Here is a 17,991-nt window from a genome sequence, read left to right on the forward strand (position 1 = left end):
TTTCCTATATATAATAGCAATTCATATACAATATATAAATTATATATAGTTTTATGATATAAATAGCATTACATAAAATAAATGAGCATTTTTAAACATAGCTGTAACACTGACATATTTCTTATACAGTTTTAATACCAAATATTTAAATATTTCCTATTCTTACATATATCCACATTAATCTCAAAAGGGAACAAAAACTCAATCTAAGAGCCTTTGTCCAGCTTCAAAATCTAAGGGGTAAAAAGAATTAGTGAATGACCAAGTTGTACAAGAGAATCTGCACTATGAATGTTGTTCATTTTCTTCAACTCTCTGGTAATTTGATTTAGTTATTGGCCAAGTAAGTTATGAAAAAGTGTGAAGGACCTCTAACAAATTATAATGCTTGTGGATTTGCTAGCTTGCACATGCCTCCCACTTTACTCTTCAAGATGTAAAATTGTGTATTTAAATTCAACATGGTATTATTTTATTCTCCTTCACTTTCCTCTATGCAGATATTCTAATTTTCATTTTATTATAACTGTTAAGCTACCAAACCACTACTCTAAGCAGTGTCCCCAGCTTAGAGTAGATATGGAATAAATATCTTGTACTTGTGAGCTCACTCCACACCAAATTGTTTACCTCATGTGAATACAAACATCAGGGAAGCAATAACCGTAGACACAAAAAGCCAAACACAAACAACAAATAGTCTGTCTTCAAGTTGGATTAAAAATACTTGAGAGAGGGACTGAAAGCACTGTCACATGTCACATTACTTAAGGTATGTATCTTAAAATTAAAAATACCACTAAGTCAACTTCATGATTTCATTGGCCACCTATTATCTTGTACTGTTTGATATTAAAACAAAGCCCCTTAAAATCTTTAGAGAATAAATAATGTTACTAAGTGTTTCCTAAGAGTATATGCACATATGAATCATTTTTATATTTTATATACATAATCATTTTATTTGCATTTCACAGATTTATGCTCTTTAATACAACAAAATTTTTTAAGTTTTATGACCGTGTAAGTGTAGGTATCTGCAAATTTTTAAGTGCCAATCATTTGAGCAACTGTTTTTCTAATTTCTTTGTTAGCTACTTAAGAATACAAACACACTAACTTACCAGGTATCACAAACAATACTTATGAAAGCCATTTTGTAGTAACACATTAGAGTCTCAGGGATAATAGATCATAATCCATTCACATTGCATATTCTAAACAACCCCTGAAATAGTCTATGAATAAATATATTGCACCCAGAGGAAATGGATCATTACTTGAAGTGCATCCATTAATTTTATTACTTGTGTACAGTGCATAACAGACTGTTAGAATAATTTTAATTGTACACCACCTTCCATGAAAGTACTTCAAAACTGCCACTTAAAGTGAAGTATTCCTCATCAAGTATATTCATCATTAGCCATGAAGCCAGGGTAGAATAATGTAAAACCTGTGTTTTCAGAGCTCTTGAATTAGAAGAATATTTGGAATGAACCTTAAAATAAAGTTGTTAATAAATGGTCTCCTATTTTTGTTTCACATTAAGTGAGGGTCATTACAAGTCCATTTGACAGTCACTGTGATAGTCTAAATGTAATCAAAATTTATTCAGAGTCTGTGAAGATATCGTCTGAGTATTGTAGCTTAAAGTCTAGAGGTTTCTTTGACCACACTGACTGTATACGATTGCTACTATTTTAAATATCATTTTTAAATATTAGTATATCTATCAATATATAACATTCACACTGAATATAATACATGCATTTACTAATATAGCTCTCTTCATTTATTTCTATAAAATCATCAAATTGTAAGTAAAAAAGGTCAGATATCCTACTCACATTTGTGACAACAGTGACCACTGTGACCTCCTCCCTACACACACACACAGACTCACTCACTCACTCTTCCTTTGGAGATTAAACAAAGAAAAATGTGTCCATCAATTAACAACATTTATAACTGTGAATGTAATCAAACAGGAATGTAAATCAACTTGCCCAGAACTGAGGACAGAGTAACCGAAAAGGAAATTGGTACAACAGCAGAAAGTGGAACTATATTATGGACAGGGCGATGAACATGCCTCACTGGTATACAGGCCAGTTGCAACATCACTTTCCATAAAAAAATATGAATGGAAGAGTTAATGCCACTGAAAATCTTTCACAATGATGTGAGGAAAAGATCCTGAGAGGTTTGGCTCTGAGGTGAACCAAACTGGCTATAATACCTGCCACTGCCCATCTGACAAAATAGTGTTGCCCAAATTCAAGTGACACCATTCATGTGAAAGTACTTAACTGAGCTATCAACAACACTACTGAAAGTACAGCACAATAGTTAATATTACAGAAAAGAGGGTCCCTTGTCTGTGTTATCAGTCTGATATTTAATTACCATCCTTAGCAGACTTACTATTAGGTATCAACTTAAATACTATAATCTAACACTCAGAGGATGACGGTTTTGAGATGTTCTGTTCTTTTAGTCTAATATATTAATAATTACTACTTTTATTTAAACATTTCTGTAATGTGATTGTCTTCAGGCTCTTAATTAACACACAGGAAAACTATAATTAGAAATTGAAAGTGAAGCACAATTTAATGCCGAAAACACTACTACCGCTATTGGATAATTATATCCCAGTACCTCTTTTGGAAGTTGTGGTGAGATCATTTTATAATTTAGGGAAATTGAGCTAAACTTACATGTATTTTCAAATGAATGCCCTGAAATAGTTATTTTTTGTTCATTTTTACATTAATAAAGGAAAATAATATATTTAAACTAGAGTTTTCCTCCTTTTTTTGTTAAGCCTGACTGATAAGGAGTCTGTATATCCTGATTCAGGAAAACCATTTTACAGAAAATAACTTAAGAATGAAGCCTAATTCTAAATAGATGAAACTTGTGTTTGGGTATAAAAATGTTTTAGATTGTCCTGAAACCCCATCATCTCACTGATACACTGAAAATATTTTGCTATGAAGTAAGCAGAACAGTTAATAAATGTTCAAAATAAAATCTTAAGGAATCCAAATTCATTAATTAATGATCAACAGCATGATACAGCAGCAAGATTCTTTGTCATAAATAGGTATTAAGATTTTCTAAATATTTTATTTTACACCTTTTTTGATTTATTAAAGAAATACAAAAATAAACCTTAAATAAGGATGTACTGTAATTTTTTTAAATGAAATAAAAATTTGAAAATTCCTCTACTTGTATAACAGTTACAAGAAATGTAGATAACTAGCTACCTGGTCTAGTCTTCCATTTACTCTCACTAAAGTTCTAGGAAATTAAAAATTTCCTGAGACTAAGACTCCCACCAGGGAGGCCCTAAACAAATTTTCATTGACATATATTGACAATAAATTTCATAATGATTATATTTGCGAAAAATTTCCCCAAGAAGAGGTTTCACTCCACCACTCAATATTCTATCAAACTCTCATAATTATCTATCAGTTGATGTTGACATAGGAACTTCAAATTAATGTTACTTTTAAAATACAGTTAAAAAGACACAAATAAGTTTAAAATTACACCAAAAATCCACGTCAAAAATTCCAGAAACATGATGTTTTAGTTAACACTCTCAGTAGTACTGTAGTCTTTCTTTCTGGTGATCATAAATATCACCTACCATTTCTGAAAGAACTAGGACATACATAAGGACAATGTTCGTGTACAGCTTTAGAGTAAGGAAATGCAACCTCTAGGTTTTAGTTTTAAAATGTTCCATGGAAATTAATAAGATTCTCTGCATATTTTTCAAATATAAATCATTACTGTAAAATTCTAACCTAACTAACTGTATTTTAATATTCTGCACACAACCCTTTGCTTTTGATAAAATACAGCCAAAAGAGAATTATCTTCAGCTGACAATATCTTCCATGTAACCCAGCAAAAGTGAACATAAGAATGAGCGTTTTTAAGGCATGCAAGTGTCCTTAACACTTTGCAACACCAACAGAAGGACACTTCTATATTGATATCTGGGTAAATCTCTGCACTTTTAAAAATCATAACACCTACCCCAGTCCCTTAGTACCTTTCTTGAATTCCTGTAGAAAACTGCCTTTAGGTATAACAGATTTTGCTTTCTGCATCTCTTAAGTGGTATTGAACATTTAGTTTTTCAGTATTTAGAAATGTCCAAACGTGATTAGGAAATATCAAAATTACCATTTTGGGTGAAAACTGATATAAAATATAAGTACTGTGGAATATTTTTTGCATGTCTTAGACTTTCATTCACAGGGAAAATTTAAAAGAGGGGTTTCAAAATCATTCTAGATGTCTTAGAAAGTAATTTACAATAAATAATTTTAAGTAGAAAATTCAGTTTTCTGTGTATGTTTATAGACATATAACATACATTTTATGTTAAATGCTGTTACCATGGTAGAACACACATACACTGTTTATATATTTGAATAAGCTGCATAACATAACATTGTACAAGAATGCTTTATCTTTATCTTATTATTTTTGATGCAAAGATACGTGGTTCAAATGAACAGCCATTTACATGAGATCCTAAATGAAGTATCTTGATTCAGCTTTCATTATCCTTTCTATGAAGAAAAGCACGTGAATGTGTATATTTTTACGTCATTATGAAATTTATTATAACTCCATAGCCAAAACTTGAGAGAGGGAAGTCAGGTCTTGTAAATTTAAATGGTTCACTGAGATAACTGCTGGGAAATAAGTTTACAGAACCTCAATTTGTCTTTCAGCTTCATGTGCCACAACAGTAATCTCTAGTTTGGGACCCTGAGCTAGAAGAGTCATAATAAATTAAGGCTAGGAGTCCACTGAAATACACCCTAACAGGTACTCCTAGAACTTGCTGGGTGTCTGACTTAACTCAAAATTTGTGCAATCACATGAAAAAAAAATGATGCAATTTATTCTGTGAAAGCCCACCCCCCCAAAAAAAAAAAGGCACAGAGAGAAGTTAGAATTTTTGAGTCAACTTTTTAGTAATTATATAAATTGTTTCACTGACTGGAGGAGCAGAACTATGCTCTAGTTGTAGGCCAGATTTTAGTTTAATCACATATTACTTAAACCATATTTTCTTTTCTTTTGTTTCCAGGATTTTATTTATTTTTATATAGAAGAACTGGGATGCAGGCCAGAGGTGCATGGGGTGAGAGGATTTGCCACAGTCAGAGTGAGGAACAGAACAGGCAAATTTACTGTAATACACTGCTAAGGAGAACAATTTGTGAGACAGGAGAGGTCTACTGCACCATGTGGGTTAGCTCCCTGCCTGTGGATCAAACTCAGGCTGTCGTGGTGATAGCACTGAGACTTACCTCTAGGCCACCAGCGAGGCCCTAAACAAATGTTCATTGACATAAATGGGAATCTTAAAATTTGATCAACATAGTCAGTCAATGAGAATGCCCTATATCACACCCCACTCTTCGTTGCTCTTTGCTTTCTACACAGGTTAGCATTTACTTTCAGAACTATTATTATTTTCTGACCAAAATTACCTATGTCATTATCTCAATTACTGCTTAATTCTGCTTCACTAAACAGAATTTAATAAGTTAATTAATATTTATTAAAGACCTTGTATCTATCCTGGTTTTTCTTCATTGCTCCAAAAGAGCAATGAGGGCATTAATCTAGGAGAAGATATTATCACTACTCATATGATCATTTTAATTCTTGTATGTAGTCTTAATTACACCCCCCAAAAAATCATCCCCTCCATTTCTAAGTTTTAACTGTTTTTTGAATAATTCAGTGCAAGCTATCAGATGATCTAAGGTAAGATATGCTTGATATTTAATTAAGAAATGAGACCATTTAGAAGTACAGATTTTACATTGGCTTATTAAAATGAAAAGGTGATAATGTAGTTCCTACAGAAAAGTTATATAACAGCTACAAGAATATTTCAGATCATATTTTATTTAGAAAGAATATGCTGCTATCAAACTCCTCAGCTAACTACCTAGCAACATGCAGCTAAACAACAGCCTTTTAGAATTTACATTGTCTATATATTCATTTACTTGTTAACCAAATCCTCAGCTGTCATATTTGCTTGTTTTTTACTTTTAGCCAAATACTCTCAGTCATGGAGCTCATTAGAAGAAAATGAATTGATTTCCTAGGAAGATCACTGAACTTTTTAATGCCAACATGGCAATTAAGGCAAGGAATAATTCATGCATGGAATTTATGGACCAGAATGCAAGCAGAGTCTGGAAAAAGTCAACATGCACACAAAAACATTTGTTACATTTGGTTATGACATTCTTATAAACCTATCCTTTGAAAAATGACAAAAATCTTGGTTCGAAATAGCATACTCCCTGATTTCCATGAATTACTAATATCTTGAAATGAATATAGTAATATAACAATGGCAGTCTGAAAGAAGTTTGTTTACAAATGATGTGTCAATAACATGTTTTGTTCAGATAGCTTTTGTGGCACTAAGTGTTATCAAAGATTAATCTTCATACATTATTAATAAAAAATTTTGTTGATTCTGCTTTTACCTCTGTCAAAATAAGTTGAAGTCAGAAAATAAAGATTTCCCCAAGACATTTTTGAAATGAGTGCAAAATATGAAAAGCAACATAAAAATGTCAGATATATTATTAGCAAACAGGTATGCTGATGAAGTCTTCCACATAATTTTAGTTGGTGTGGAAAAGTACATTGCAAGAATTATTTAAAATCAGATTATAATCACTTTACATATATTATATGATTGCTTACATTTCCAATTATTTCTGCAAATCTTGTTTTCTGAAATTATTTGGACAAATGCTAGCGGGGTTTGCATTAAAATTAATTTCTCTATAACAGATTGATAAAATATTCGACCACATCCCATTTTCCTGGACACCAACGTGAATTTTCTCTAATAATTTGCTTAGCATTAAAAACGAATAAAAAGCTCACAAACTGACTTTAATTTACATTTGCATTCAGGAAGTGATTGTCTGATATAATTTAGCTGATAAATATGAACCTATGTGTTTATCAAATCCCTAAGAAGATTATCTAAATCAACTCCGTGTAATTACCATTCACCATCTGTTCCACCAGGGCCTGAGCTGATCTGCTGGCATCTTGCAGTTTTCTGAACTTCTCGGCTTTTTCTCGCTCTATGGCCTGCAGCATGATAACAAAGGTGAGTATTTCAATACAAAGATTGTGAAGTTACAGAGTAATTATAACTTCTATTTGCCCTTTTAAGTCTAAAGATATTTCATTCTGTCAGCTTATCATCTGAATCTAAAGATTTTTTTCCTCAAGCTCCTAGGCACCAGAAGCATCATAATGGCAAGGAAAGTACAAGTCATATCCATACTGAACTGCTATTTATAATAAGATTTCCACTCTTACTTCTTTTTCCCATAATAGTTTCAGATGCACTGTAACTCTGCCAAACAAAAAGAACCAACAAAGTCAAATTCTAGTCAAATCTGACACATAGAATAAAGTGTCAGATCATTAATTTTTATATTTTAATTATAAACCATAGAAGTACTTCTCATACACAAGTATATAATCTGCATTAAAATAAAATATAAAATTCAGTAAGTACATATAATGGGAAAAGTATATTACCATTAATAATTTCAACACATATTTACCAAGGGTTCAATTTTCTCTCTCAAATTGTCAAAGTATTCCCATTTCAACAAAATATCATCTTAGTATCAAAAGGCTTTCTAATTTCTTTTGTTCATTTCTCCTAATAATTTTTTAAACATAAAAATTATTTAAATGGAAGAAGAGCATTCAATACAATTGAGTTCAGCTAATAATGGCTTTACCTAAGAGCCATACATGAAGCATTAGAACTACATTACTATAGTCATTGAGAAAATGTGGATGTAACAATGTATGTTATATGTTCTCAAACACAACTTCCCATAGAAAAAGCAAGCTATAATGTACTTAACATATAAGTGATACTTGTATGACTAAACAGCAGCATTGTTAAAAAATTCACTTGAATTTGTGCCAGGTTATTCTACCATCAGGCTGTTTTTCAAAAATGTATTTATATCTACAGGCATCAAAACAAATATTCTAAGGTGTAATACATGGGGCCAGGTGGGAGGGCATATAATCGACACTTGCATACTCTGCAGTGTTGTTCTGCACAACTCCCGATGCAAGGATAGAAATAATTTACATCTGCACGGGTCCAATCCAGCAGCCACGAGCCACACGTGGTTATTGAGGATTTCAAACATGTAAGCAGGTAACTTTTAATTCAATTTAAAGAGAGACAGATATATGTACACATAGATATATAGATAAAAATGTAGCTAATGCGGCAGCATCAGAAATCCTTTCAGAGAAGTAACAATCTAGACTATTTCCCAAACACACCAAATGATGAGGCTGCTTGACAAATAGCCTACTATATGATTTTAAATGTTTGGAAATATGCTCTAAAGAAAGAACTACAACTAAACAGAAGATAATATAAATTTATTCTTTAAAAAGTTCATGAACTAGGATTATTGGATTCACAGTTTAATATACAGAAACTTAAAGCAGTGATAGTCAATAGAACACTTCAATCGGAAAGAGCTATAATATAAAAATACTAATTAAAATATAGCAGAATAAGTAAAGAGTGAATTAAAGCACTATTCAAATAGTCTTTTTTAAAATCAGTTTTAACTTCACTGGAAAACAGACATTTTACTTGATGCTGTCAAGGGCAGCAAGTCAAAACTCAGGTTCAGCTCATCAGTCAGCAATGCTATAGGTGATACACATTTGAATATCTTGGACTGTACTTGAAAATTTCCATGAACACAGATTATGATGTTTGGGGATTATATGGTCCCAAGATTCCAATTAGCAAGTAAAACTTCTGGGGTATCTTGAAAGTCAGTTACACAAAGGCATTATTGAATTGTTTATAAAACCACTGAAAGTTCTAACCTGATAGTTGAACCAGGAAATTCATGAAACTAAAGTTACCACAACATCGTGTTAAAGGTAAGGACTTAGATGAAGTTTCAAAGCTCACATTTTCTCAACCTCCATCTTTGAAATCATCCTTAGCAACTTACAGCACACGTTTTCACATAATTTAAATTCATTCTCCATTGAAAGGTAACTGCTATTTGTAAAGGACATTGCATACTTTAGATCAGAAAAATAAGCACATTCTAAGTAAATATATAGTATTTACAACTATCAAAAGCTACAGCAGGATTGAGGGTATTCAAGGTTTGAACTACATCAGAAAGGAAAGCGAAGAGGAGAGGAGGGGAGTGGCGAGACAGAGGGGAAAAATAAGTGAAAAAGATTTGTACTACAACAAAATAATAAGAACAGTTACAGCAAATTGGTGTTTCCTGAATTAAACAGCTTTAGAGTTAGCCTTTCCTATCACAGTGATTGCTATTTTATCGCTACTGCTTGCTTTTTCAAAACATGAAATTACATAAAGAGTAGAATGAGAATACCATTTATTGCCTTCATAAATGATAAAAATAAATTATCAATGGCCTCCTAAATGCCATGATCATAATCTCTTTATTCTAAGCATATGACAGACTAATCAATTAGCATTACTAGCAGAGACACACAGTTATAATTAATTATTTCATGGATGATTTTTGATCTTAAGTAGCTTATTTGGTTAACGACATTACTGCAATAATTCTAATATAAATAATAACAATAACAACCACCACAGCAAAACAACAATCTATGGAGTAGGTACTATTATTCCCAATCTGACAGATGAGGAAAGCAAGGCATGAGAGATTTGTGGTATAATTGAAAACAGGCGTGACCAGATGACCAGACACAACCATAATAAAAATGCAGATCCTTTCGCTGTCCTCTAAATTACAACCTATGTACATTTTTTTCAATGGATTTTATAGTGAGTCTTACTAGAGAAAAAACCAGCATTACTTTACACAAGAAAAAAATTGAGCATCAATAAGATTAAGTCATATGTCCAGGATCACAGAAGTAGAAAGTTTTAGATCAAATATTAGAACCCTGGTCATCTATTTACAAGGTCAGCTCTTTCAAACATATGCTGCTGCTTCTAGAGATATTTCAGTGAATATTAATCAAGCAGAATTGAGCATATCTGACTACAATTCACAGAAAAGGTGACCTGACAATTTGAATGCAGTCAGGGATGCTACTCAAAATATTTAACTGTGAAGGCAACATGAACACCAGGAGAGCAGAAGGAAGGTCTGGTCATGTAGAATGTAGAACAGACACTGACAACTTGTAGACTGATTGGCAACTCTGTGTACAGCTCAATTACTAAACCCCCTCGCCAGGTGTCTACTGCATGCAAACTGAGTTAGGGGTGCATAAATAGAGATACAGGGCCAAGAAAGAAGCAGTTAATAGCCTCTGCATATTTGTCACGGTTCAGATGATGCATAGGTCCTGGTAAGAAATATCACCTTAAGGAGAAGTATTGGAAAATAAAGAGAAATACTGTCACAAATGTATCTTGAAGAGTATGAACAAGACAGTGAAGATTCCAAAAAGCATTCTATTTCAGATACAACCCCAGAAAGTTGATTAAAAGTACAGAAAGTTAGAACAGCAAGGAGCCAGTATAGAAAGTAATGAAAAGTTCTGGAGTTTCTCTGTTCTGAGTTGGTTCAGATTTCTGTCTCTGCTGCTTACTAGCTGCTTGACATTTGGAAAGTGATTCAACCTTTCTGAGCCTCAGTATTTTCTATGTGCTGCAACAATAAAGATACTGAAACTCTGAGAGGACTTGAGGAGGCCCTTCAAGTCATTTATTACACAAACAAAATGGCACATGTGGCCATTCTAATGAAGGAGACCACGATGCATTTCAAAAGCAAACAGGAAAAATCTTGGCCACAAGAGTTCATTAAAGCGTCTCTGCTTACAAAATGTATTGAGAAGCATACAATAACCACACATAAAGTGTTAAAGAAGTTGACTGAATAAACGCTATTGAAACTCCCTTTTATCCTTGATTTGGTTAAACATACACTTGCCCTCAAATAAAATATATGCACTGTTGTTTTAACATAGGATGGATTAGTAGTTTCTAATGCTTCGACCTTCCCTCATTTTCTCAAAAGATATGTAAAAAGCACAGAAGTAAAAAACAAATCACACAATAATGAAAAACAAAATCTGAAGAGAAACATAGTTCTGAAAAATAGAGGGTGCAGCCCCCCTGGGTGGCGCAAGAAGTTAAGCACAGCACTGTGAAGCTGTCCACAGCCTCTGCAGCACCAGTTTTATCCCCGGCCAGCCAGGGAGATAGCCACCTGGCACAGCAGACCTCTCCTGTCTTGCCTGCTGCTCCCCTCAGCAGTGTATTTCAGCAGATCAGCCTGTTCTGCTCCCCACTCTGTCTCTGGTGGATCCTCTTACAACCCCTGCACCTCTGGTCTGTACCCCAGTAATTGTATGCATAAATAAATCTTTAAAAAAAATAGAGGGAGGGTGCATCCTTTATTTTATAGAATGGTATGCCACCCAGGAGGACAAGGGCTTCTATAGGTCTATTTTGCAAAGTGAAAACAGACCCTTGTTAGAAAAAAGGGGGTCACACATTTCCCCTTACTCAGTTCTGTCAAAACTGCCACTATTCACATTCCCGTTAGCCTCCAGGCTACTACATTCAGTAGTTGATCCTCAGGCCTCAGTTTATTTATTGTCATATTGTGATTCAGAGGGCTATCAGAAAAAATCTTGGAACTATTTCTTAATTTGGGGTCCTAGGCTACAAGCACACGGAGTGTGCACCCCACCTCAAGAACTGTCTTTGCCCACTCTCCCTTGCAGGCTCCTCCTCTTCTCCCTGACCTCTAAATTTAGCGCACTCTAGGGCTCCATCTATATTTCTATTTGTTCAGGCCAAAATCTTAGAATCCTCTTGACTTTGCTTTCTCTCCAACCCAGCATTCAATCCATCAAAAAATCCTGTTGACTCTAACCTCAAAACACAGCCAGAAAGTGATGCTATATTTCAACGCTCACTGTTAACCACACTAGTCGAAAAACCCATCATCTTTCAGGGATCTGGATATCTCAAAATAGCATACTAAATGGCATTTCTACTTCTCCCTCTGCTCCCTGATGACATATTCTCGACACAGCAGACAGAGGAAGCCAGTAGCAGCAGAAGTCAGCTCAACTCTCTTAATAGCTCCCCTTCTCATTCCAAATAAAAGCTCAAATCCTCAACATGGTCCCACCTCATCTTCACCCCTTAACTTCTCTGACCTTTTCTTCTGCTAATAAACACCTTGATTATTTGGTTCCAGCCACAATTGTTGTTGTTCTGAGACACCGCAAGCACAGAAGTGTCTCAGGGCTGTGCACTTACTTCTTTCCTCTACCTACAATGCTTCCACTTTAGGTATCCGCAAATTTCTCACTGCTTTTAGATCTTTACTTAAATGTCACTTTCTCAGGGAGACCGTCTAGTGTCAATCTACACACACACATACACTTACTTCCTAGTGCTCATCCCTACTTTATTTTACCCATGGCCTGTGTCAATAACATTCTCTATGTTGTACACATTAATCTTGTTTAATTTTCATCTTCCCCACTGGACTATAACTTATATAAGTTCTGGAATCCTTGTGCAGTTCCTTCATTAGGCCATCTCCGGTGCCTAGAAACGCTCCTGGCATACAGTCGATGCATAAAGGTGAGGACTGTGGGAGCAGAACACCTCCATATACAACCCCGCCATTTCCCTCAACCACCCATGCTTAAAATGCTCTAGGAAAGCGTTCATGTGTAACAAATCCCAGTAACATGCAATGGTCATAAACCAGACCATGAAGATTACTGCTGTGAATTCAATAAAGTAGGATTAAAGGAAAGCCTATTAGAAAATGCAAATAGACTGGGAGTTGGGTACAATAGTCTGCTTTCCAACATGACCTTCATCAAGACAGATAGATACAGACAGAACTACAGACATGCAGATATACATTTACATATGTATATTGGCTTTCTCCTTATTTTCAAGTCCAATTATCTAATTCCTCTTCAACCATGATACACAATGCTTCTTACAGAATTAAGCACTGACAGCTAAAACTACCTCTTTGAAATCACCTTGCTCATGAAAACATTTCTGCCCTTGATATATCTTTCTCCAATTTTCTCCCTCCAGAAACTCACACAACTTTTTGTATATGTGTTTTCTTCCTTATACATCTCTGTTTATTGCATATGTACATAAATACATACATACACATATATTTTGAATCTTGTAAAGTATATTTTATATTGGAAGATAGTCTTAAGTTATTTTTAGCATGTAGATATTAAATACTCAATAGATCAATTTATGATCATATGATCAAAGATACTATTGAGATTCTGAAGTATCTAGTATATTAAATAAAGAAAAAAAAAGAATGATCAAAACATTAACGAATCATTTCATAAGGAATATACTACTGATTTAACATATCATGGGCTCATAAAAATTCTTAGAGATAATCAGGGAATTATTAATTCTGAAATGTATAACTTAAAGGAAAGTAAAAGACAACTGAGTTACATACTATATAAAGAAAAAAGAAACAATTAAAAAAACTTTTAAACAAAGTATAAGAAAAAGGGAAGTTTACTAATTCTTTATTAAGTTGATTAAAAACACTTTATGACCTCTCTTCCTCCTTCTGTATCAGCATCTCTTCAAAGCCTCCTATTTTCATGACATCTTCTCTAATTAATATGAAACTAAGTTCCAGATTCCCCAGAGTGCTACCCTGACTTTAGAAGCAATTAATTTTCTATTCACTTAACATTCTATAATGAAGTCTTGCCCTTTGACAGAAAAAGTAATTTATTCACCCAAATGTTTATTCAAAAGTAGTTATATCCTTGATATTAGCAGCACAGCCTGCCTTGAAATGTGCCTGCAGAAGTGAAAAAAAATCACTGATTCATATAGTCAAACATTAATTGTGTCAAATAACAGACACTCTCCTAGGTACTGGGATACCCAAACCAAATTAAGCCACACCAACATAAACACAATCCAAACCTAACAAATTAAGTTCCTGTCAGTCCTTCATTTCCAGAACGCAGCCATCTAATATAAAATGAACAGGAATACGTTCACTAAGGAGGAATTAGATCATGGCAGGTTATATGAAGGCAACATGGAAACACTGATTTTGCCAAGGTCTTCCAGAGAAAGGCCATTAGGAAAATGCCTGTGCATGAACAAAATAGAGCTGAATTATGTGTCACCACAAGAATGATGACATGAACTAAGGATACTATGTGAAGATGTCTCTAAGAGGATGTTAGAGTTTTATTGGACTTGGGCTTGTTTGTGCTGATGGGGGAGGTCAAGGAAGTGGGGCTTTACCTTTGATTAGATGTTGTAAGGAAGTAGAGGCAATTCTATGATTGTGTATTACATTTGTGTTTACCTAGATGGCTTGAAGAACAGAGAGAAGCAAGAGAGAGAGGCTATACCTATGATTAGTAAAGAAGCATAATCAAGTTTTAATAAGTTCCTTCCTCTTTTGGAAGAAGTTATGTGAAATCTTCTGAAATAGTACAACATCAGTGGCAGGGAAGCCCAGCAAGGGACTTTTAAACAGAGGGACGCCACAATATTAGCTTTAATCAGAGTTGTAGTGATGGGAATAGAGAGAACTAGACAGTTTCAAGAGCTGTTAGGTAGTGAGATTAATTGAACTGTCAAAGAGTAGACTTGTGAATGGTTAAGGAAAAATGTAGATGGCCCAGTTAGCTTGTAATTCTGGATTAGGCTGCCAAAAGAGGGAAAGAATAAGGGAAAACTAGGAAGTTATAACACAGCTTACCTAAGCTTTCCGGTAACACTCAAAGTGGTCTAACAGGCAATTAGACATTGGTCGGGGTTTAAGGAAGAGATGATGACATGATGACAGGATAGCACTTCTAAAGCCAGGGTTGTACTCTGGGGAATCTGGAACTTAGTTTCATATTAATTAGAGAAGATGTCATGAAAATAGGAGGCTTTGAAGAGATGCTGATACAGAAGGAAATGTTCACAGAAAACAAATGTTATTTAAATGGGAAGGAATGAGAATAATCCAGAGCAGAAAAACAAGGGACAGACTCTAGACTGTCAACCTTAATGGAAAAATTAGATGAAACAAATGGCCAAAAACATAAAAAGGTAACCTACAGATAGTGGTATTTCCTGAGCTAAGGAAAAAAAGAATTTCATAAAGAATAAAAAGGTTAACAGGTTTGTCTTGAAGAGAAGTTGAGCAAGGTAAGTCACAAAGCATTCATATATGTTTACAGTACGGGAGAGTTTTCTCAAGGATAGAAAAACTACCTGTTTCGGGCCTCCCTGGTGGCACAAGGGATGAAGACACAATCTTGTGGCTATCCAAAGCCACTGCAACACGAGTTCAATCCCCAGCCAGGGAGCTACCCACATGGCGCAGCAGACCTCTCCTGACTCAACCGTTGCTCTCCTCAGCAGTGTATTTCAGCCAGTCTGCCTGTTCTGCTCCCCACTCTGTATCTGGTGAATTCTCTCATCCTCCACACTTTTGGCCTGTACCCCAGTTCTTGTATGTATAAATAAATAAATCTTGAAAAAAAAGAAAAACTACCTGTTTAAAAGCTAATGACAAAAACAGAGGATATTGGGAGAGGTTGAGTATATGGATGTATAGCAGAATGGAAACAGGTTTCTTTAGGACAGAGACAATTAAGATATTGGGAAATAAGCCAGAAAGAAAAAGAAAAATACCGGATGGTCTCACTCATAGCAGGAATCTAGAAAACTTAAATAAGGGACCAGGAAAATGAATAACTATAAGAAAGTGAAAATCAAAATCAACAAAAAACTATGAACCAGAGACACTCTATGGGGGGTAGGGGGCGGGATGGGAGGGATTGGGGTCAAAATAAGGGGGTTGTAATTGGATGGGGAATATAGAAATAAAATTTATTATTATTAATAAATTTATTATTATTATTTATTAAAAAAAAGATATTGGGAGTGAACAGAGAGATTGGCCAAAGGAGAGCCTCTTCCATCAAGACAGATGTGAAGGCCCCAGATCCTCAGACACATCATCTTAACCTGTGGTCAGAAGAGCTTGTTTTGATATTTAATTACTAATTGATCAATTCAATAAGTTGAATAGCTAGATCTGTTGATTCAGCTTGTAATTCTGAACTATGGTGGCATTAACAAAAAGAGCAAAGTAATATTTCATAGTCTGGTAAAGTCCCAGATTGTACCCTTGAGTATTAAGTATAAATCATTATGTTCATACAAATCATTTGTGGCTCTTGTTCAAAAGTAAATCTCATTCATTATGTCTGAGTGCCCACAACTGTAATAAGTTCAGGATGATTCCAAAATTAGTTATCCAGGGACCATATATTCAATAAAAACATCCCGCAGAACTCAGCTTTTAAGTGCATTATGTAAGTTTTATGGACAAAACACATGGCTAACAGAGAACCAAAATTCTCTTAGGTTTAAAAGTATGTAAAACCAAACTGAAAATTACCTAGGATACTCTAGCTGGCTGACAGCACTTGAAAATAATATATCCATGAAGGACTCAAGGGGAAGAAAAAAAGGAGGGTAATATTTAGCCCTTTTTAATGGATGCCAAAACATGAATTAATACCACTAAAGTTCATGAGATGAGCCTCCCATGTGTTCAAAATAACCTACGTAAACTGACAGGTGAAGAAGTAAGAAAATTAATGTATACCTAAACTACACATCCATCATCATTACCACGTATTTCTCTCAAGGATTTTTACTACAAATATATTATATTTAGCCTGAAGGAAATGTCTGGGTAAATCATCAAGTCCTTATTTTAGAAAGCAATTAAAACTGATGTTGTTATTTCAGAAAATGAGAGAATTTGGTTAAGGTGACACATGAGGCATCAGAAAACCACTCAAACTATACTGTACTTTTTTTTTTTAGCAATTTTAGTCTGTCATTGCTGACACTATTAATTAAATGTAAATTGCTTTTAGGTAACCATAGGATAAAAGAAAATATTCAAATTTATATTACTGAAATGTTAGAATTCAATTGTCCTGCTTGATCAAAGCTGCTTTTTTTTTTAAGGAGAACAAACAGATAAGTAGATTATCTAGACAAAAAATAATTAGCTAATCAAAAAATGCCCAATATGAGTCATACTTTCAGTGGTCAAAAAATAACACAAGCTTTGAAATTTATGTAAAGTACATCTTCTCTAAGTGATTTTCTGCTCATAAAATTTCCCTCAAAAACTGTAAAAAAGAAGGTATCTTCAAATGAGTATGCTTTGGATTAAGACATGTTGCTAATTTTCTAGAATTATTATATACTATTCTTCAGTTTAATTTTACTTTTTAACAGCGGAATCTATTATTTATTCTATCTTTGTATGTGAAAATACGTAGGATACACATAAATTAACTGCATAACTTGATGTCAAGAAAATCTTAATTTTTTAAGTGGAACTAATATATTTCTTAAAATGACTGAAGGAAGGTATATTTCATATTTTTAATGTGCTACTTTTTAAATTTTTCATTAAAACTCTTCAGTTTAATTTTAAAACTAAAATGTCAACAATGTAATCATAGATTCCATTTCTAAAAACCATAACAGTCTGTTATAATGTTGATAGAATATCTTATAAAGCTAATAAGAAATTTAAAATAAGTTTCCAATTCATAAAAATAGTAAATGCAGTGAAGTGTTGATGAAATTATCTATTTCCCTCAAGCAGTTACATATTTTGATTATGTTTTCCTAGATCTTTCTCGTTTTCCAAAAGTTCCAACACCATAGCAAGTATTAGCTTGTAGCTGAACTATTGTATTTGTAAAAATCTAATAGATTTTATAATTCATGAAAGATAAAGCCAAACTAACACACACATGTGATCTCCCAATTTATTTACCTGATAGAAATTC

General features: G+C 33.9%; 1 protein-coding gene across 1 annotated transcript in view; it reads right to left on the bottom strand.

Annotated features, from left to right (window-relative positions):
• DMD (dystrophin) overlaps nt 1-17,991 on the bottom strand; it is a gene marked incomplete at both ends in the record, with an annotated part of 1,915,324 nt that overhangs the window by 1,294,732 nt on the left and 602,601 nt on the right. Inside the window, 1 exon segment of the mRNA XM_084258879.1 lies at nt 7,092-7,179. Coding sequence (XP_084115005.1) covers nt 7,092-7,179 — 88 coding nt within the window.

The sequence above is a fragment of the Talpa europaea genome (assembly GCF_964194135.1).
Source record: "Talpa europaea genome assembly, chromosome: X".
Classification (NCBI taxonomy): Eukaryota; Metazoa; Chordata; class Mammalia; order Eulipotyphla; family Talpidae; genus Talpa; species Talpa europaea.